The sequence below is a fragment of the Brachyhypopomus gauderio genome, unplaced genomic scaffold (assembly GCF_052324685.1).
Source record: "Brachyhypopomus gauderio isolate BG-103 unplaced genomic scaffold, BGAUD_0.2 sc64, whole genome shotgun sequence".
In the NCBI taxonomy this organism is placed as follows: Eukaryota; Metazoa; Chordata; class Actinopteri; order Gymnotiformes; family Hypopomidae; genus Brachyhypopomus; species Brachyhypopomus gauderio.
Genome location: NW_027506885.1, coordinates 730,924 through 735,923, shown reverse-complemented (window position 1 = coordinate 735,923; position 5,000 = coordinate 730,924). Strand labels below are relative to the sequence as shown.

At 41.0% G+C, this 5,000-nt stretch overlaps 1 protein-coding gene across 2 annotated transcripts in view; it reads right to left on the bottom strand.

Annotated features, from left to right (window-relative positions):
• Positions 1–1,276: 1,276 nt before the first annotated feature.
• zbtb7c (zinc finger and BTB domain containing 7C) overlaps positions 1,277–5,000 on the bottom strand; it is a 21,532-nt gene continuing 17,808 nt past the window's right edge. For both annotated transcript variants that reach the window (XM_076988854.1, XM_076988855.1), the window contains one exon: positions 1,277–3,835. In XM_076988854.1, the coding sequence (XP_076844969.1) occupies positions 3,253–3,835 (583 nt within the window). In that variant the 3' untranslated portion in view covers positions 1,277–3,252. The remainder of the gene's footprint in view (positions 3,836–5,000) is intronic.

Genomic DNA, 5,000 nt, shown 5'->3' with positions numbered 1-5,000 from the left:
TGACACGTGCAGAAACACCTGTGTGCCCTGAACACCCACACCAGTGCACAGGGTCGCTCTCATGTCAGTGTGTTACCGCTGTGTGGACACTGGTGCTCTAATAATATGGTGGGGATATTATATCCTATGGTCAGAAAGTCACCAGTGACCAAGGTGCTGACAAACAGATCAACAGAAGGACCTTCTGTCTGCAGCCGTGCAGGTAAAGGCATGGTGCTCCAGACACGGATTACGCCTCGTCTTGTACTGAACTGCAGAGCCAACGGTGAATCACCCCTGCAAATTGTTTTTAGTCTAGACAGACTTAATCTGTGTATGGGAAACTGACCTTAAAAAGCGCCAGAGAAAGGTGTGCTTAATAAAGGAGCCCGGGGGTGCAGGGTGGATGTCTTAATATTAATGCTGAAGGTATAAACGATGACATTCCTGTGAGGTATTCAGAAACATCTGCATATTTATACGGTTGGCTAATGCTTCTTATTCTGCACGCTTTACTACAACTGAAACGCTGAATCTGAGGATGTAGTTCATGTGTTTGTACACTAGAGGGCAGCAGACCTGCACGTACTGTAACGGAATTCACTCACGTTATGCGTGACCGGTACTTAATCAGTCATCGAAACTTGATTGATTCCTGGATGGTTATTTTAACTTTTAAAAAAACATCACATAGGTGAGATAAAGTAGGAAGCGTGAGTTATAGACTGGCTACTGTACAACTCATCAATCATCTGAAGGTTCCTCAGGTAGGTTATGACATAAAATCTGACTGGCGCTTGAAGTAATGTGTGCAATGCTGTTTAAAATGTTAAACGTGATTTAATTCAGTGCGTCTGTGATTAGATGGGAAATACCAGCATTAAGAAACGCCGAGGCCGATCCGTCTTTCGCGTAAAAAGAAAAATGAAGACCTAAATGAAGTTTTTGAAATCTTTTTTTTCTGCTTTGAAAGTGTGACTTGTCTCCGACGTCGGTGACTAGTGACGTATCTTGCGCGTGGTGTTGAAGTGAGGAGCTCGTGACGCCCGCGAGGCCGCAGCTGGCCGACACGTTTCTGGCCCTGTGCATGATGGAAACAGCCAAAACTATTCAATCAACGTCATTCATCGTTTTCTTTACGCCTTTTGGACACGTTTCATTAACAGGTTTGACAATAATACACGTATGAAATATAATAATTATATTGTTCCGTTAGGTACTTTAACACATGAAACGAGGCGTCACGTGCCAATTTCATTCAAATGTCGAAAGCACAAGACACCAGTAACTTTGCAAAACAAGCGACTTTATTTCTTATTCCACATCTTGAATTAAATAATTTACCAATTTGGTCCAGTTTACCAGAGATGAAGTTTAATCTACAAACAAAACACACATTTATTAAAAGCAACTCTGATGAAGATTATGGAAGGACCAGTAAAGTGCATGTCTCAATTTTATTTCTGACTGCTTTTACTTTGCAAATTATTTTTGCTGTTGTTTATCTAATAAACAAATAGTGCAAGTATATTTTCATCAATAGTCACCAAAGGGCAATGCATATATCGCAACACTTCATCACTACTGCTTATCAAGTTCAATGTATTCTTTTTATTCATTTTATTTATTTTTATTATTTTTTTGCATCTTCACATTAAAATAATTTCAGAATTAACTGGTGTATTATAAAATGCAGGGAATTGTCATCGGTCTAATTTATTAGTAAGAGTAAAATGAAACGTTTAGCACTTAATGCTTTTGAAAGTTGCATTCAAAGGGCTGTACTGTCATATGCACAAAGTGCGGTGAAATTAAATCTTCCCTTGTCTGAGTGTGTGGCTGTGCTTTCAGAGTGGAAGTCTCATAGCAAGAGGAAATGGAAGTCTTTTTGTGTTTTCAGAGGTTACTCGAGTTGTTTCCACTCTGAAGGGGCTTATATTAGCTAAGTAATAACCTAAACGTCACATACTCATATGTTCTGTTATTTAAAAAAAGGCCAGTCTCTTCTACAGACAAACATTGACACAAACATTTTAGTGTCTTTATAAAAACATATATACAAAATATATGCAAAATATAGCCAAGGCCTATTTAAATATGCATAAATAGCAAGAAAATATTTTCTCCATTTCAAATTGAGCAACGGTGACTTACAATATCCATTCAGATAAAAAGAGGAGAAGAGATATCAAAATGGTGGACACAGTCCCTGTTTTCATTTCTGTACAACACAAGCACCTGCAAGACACTTTCCACTGGCAAATTATAGCTTAAAAAAAGACTAAAAGGCTTTGATCAAGCAATTTAAGAGATTTAACATGATTTAAAAATGTGATTTCAAAAGATTTTCAAGTTTGTTCTCAAACAATACATCTTTGGATGTTCATTGCAATGTTCAAAAGTCTAAATACTTTACAACAGTTAGCAACTTCACCAGAAGATTATGTAAAATGTTATATATAAAATATTTACAATAGTGCAGACAAAGAATTGGCTACTAACCAAGGGTAAACTAGAAATATCATGATAAAGAAGAACCTATTGGAATGGGTATGATACATATTTTAATTCTCAAATGTGGGAAAAATCAACGATTTTTTAAAAAGGAAAAATTAGATCCTTTCACACAATTAATTTAGTATTTTGAAACATTTACTTTCATTGTGAAATCATTTAGTTTTTTTTTCAATCTCTGGCAATATTTTTGTGAAAAATGTAACAATGTTTACTCTAAACCTTTACTTTTTTGCATAGTGGTACATAGAGTATATTTAATTGTAGATGGAATAGATTAAAATTGTTTGTCAGATAGCATGATGTAAGCATCACTGCAGTTAGCTTATTTGTGATAGAGGTTATGGAAAAGTATTTTCTTTAGATACCTGACTTATCTCTGGAATTCTGGAAAGAAACGCATTGCACATAACAGTCTGTGGGCAAATTGAAGTCCCACATTAATTTACCCTTGTTAGCAAATACAGAAGCATTAAACAACCATAAGATTCATAAATACAAATACACATCCAAGATATTAACATTTTAAAAATCTATTTAAAATCCCTGTCATCACATTAGGAAGCTGACAATTAATCAAAATTAATTAAAATCAATAATTGTAGATATAATTTGCAATCTGTCTAAGAAAATCTCAAAAGAATTTTCTCCCAAAGCGGACAGTCATTGCAGGTGACGCTCTGGAATTGAACCTGTATTCTTCTCAGTCACAGACGCTCAAACAGGGTGTTACAAGAGTTTGTGCACGTCCAAAAAAATTCAGTTAGCTGCTTCTGGAACGGGCGGCACTCGGTCCAGTCTCACAGTCCAGGGGTCAGCGGCTGCGGGATAGAAGGGCGGGTGGGGTAGAATGTCCTCCCTGGCCAGTGCGAAAGCAAACACCCCCCTCTTCCTCTCTGCCTCTTCCGAGATGAGCTTCCTGTCTGTCAGTCCCTCCCTGACGCTCCTGTCCAAATCCTGCAGCCCCCTCCCTCCCGGGGGGCGCCCCTCGGCCAGACGCCCTGGCACGGGCGCTCCGTGGGCGGGCAGCCGCAGGGTCCTGTCCCCCGGGAGGGGGTGGGACTCCGGGGGGTAAAGGAAGCCGGTGGAACGCCACGCGGCAGGCTTGCGACCCCGTCGCGGGCGAGAGATGCGGCAGCTCTGGCGTTTGATGTGTCTGTGTAGGTGGTCGGAGCGGGTGAAGCTCTTGTAGCAGTGCTCACACTGGTAGGGACGCACGCCCGTGTGGATACGCAGGTGGTTCTTCAGGTCGTAGTTGTGCACGAACTTGGAGTTGCAGTGGAGGCAAATGTAGGGACGCTCACCCGTGTGTTTACGCATGTGTATCTTCAGCTTGTCCTGCCTGAGAGAGGGAGGGAGAGAGAGAGAGAGAGAGAATAAGTAAACAGGAGGGTTTGAGTTGATCCTTTAACAGTTATGAAACAGAACAGCTTTACATGTCTTTCATGCCTGAAAAAAACCCTTTGAAACCTCAAGACAAATGGTGCTGAAAGAAACTACCACACACACACACACACACACACACACACACACACACACACACACACACACACACAGATGCTTACGCACATATGCATTGTTCTTATGCTTAATGAGCAGACAGGTAATACTTGCTTATCAGTGGAAAGGAAGAAGGTGTGTATGTGTGTTATTAGGGTGACCATGTGGGGTGGTACAAAGGTGCTGATGTGTGGTGTTACGAGGGTGCGTGTGGGGTGTTTTAGGTTGTATCACATATTTCATGTGGTATTTCCAGATTCAGCCATTATACTCATTTCATTCTTGTTCTTTCTCTGATCTGCTCTGTGTTTGAAATCTGTCTTCCGTCACGCCGATACAGTGTGTGCCAATCGAGAAGTGAAATGTAGGTTTGTGTTTTCTTACATGTGATTACAGTATGGAAACCACTGTGAAGTCCCGAAGGAGGCCGACCACAGTGCGGCCCAAAAGTGTGTGTTCACCGTTGCGTGTGCGTGCGTGGGGTGCACAGTGTGACAGGCACGTCAGCTCTCACACCTCCTTGTGAGATCGACACACTTCACTCTGTGCCGCTCATCAACCTTCCTGTTATTCAGTCCGTTCGCTCTCGATGTACTTTATGACTACGCGCCCTTCAAAAATACTTTTGATAACTTTGATGTATAAGTCACTAGAGGCGTCACTTTTTTTTTGGTACAGCAGTCTTTTATTTTGACATGCTAACAGAGGACATAACTCCACTTTGGCAGGTGGTACATTTATGGGTATTTCTGTTTTCATTGTCCTCTTCCTTTACCGCATGACGAGCAGTAAAGGAAATTTGCCCAAATCAGCTCCCAGAATCCCCTCAATAGTGTGAATGGTAACTACACTGTGTAGCGTTTTCTAATTGCCTCAAGAGTCTGTTGTGTGGTTTCCAGTGGTAATGATGTAGCCCATGATTAGATTCATTAAACAAAGGGCTAGTTTTCCTGTAGCTATAGTTTAAAAGGTCAGTATGGCTCCTCCCCCTTCCCTCCTGGCCCATG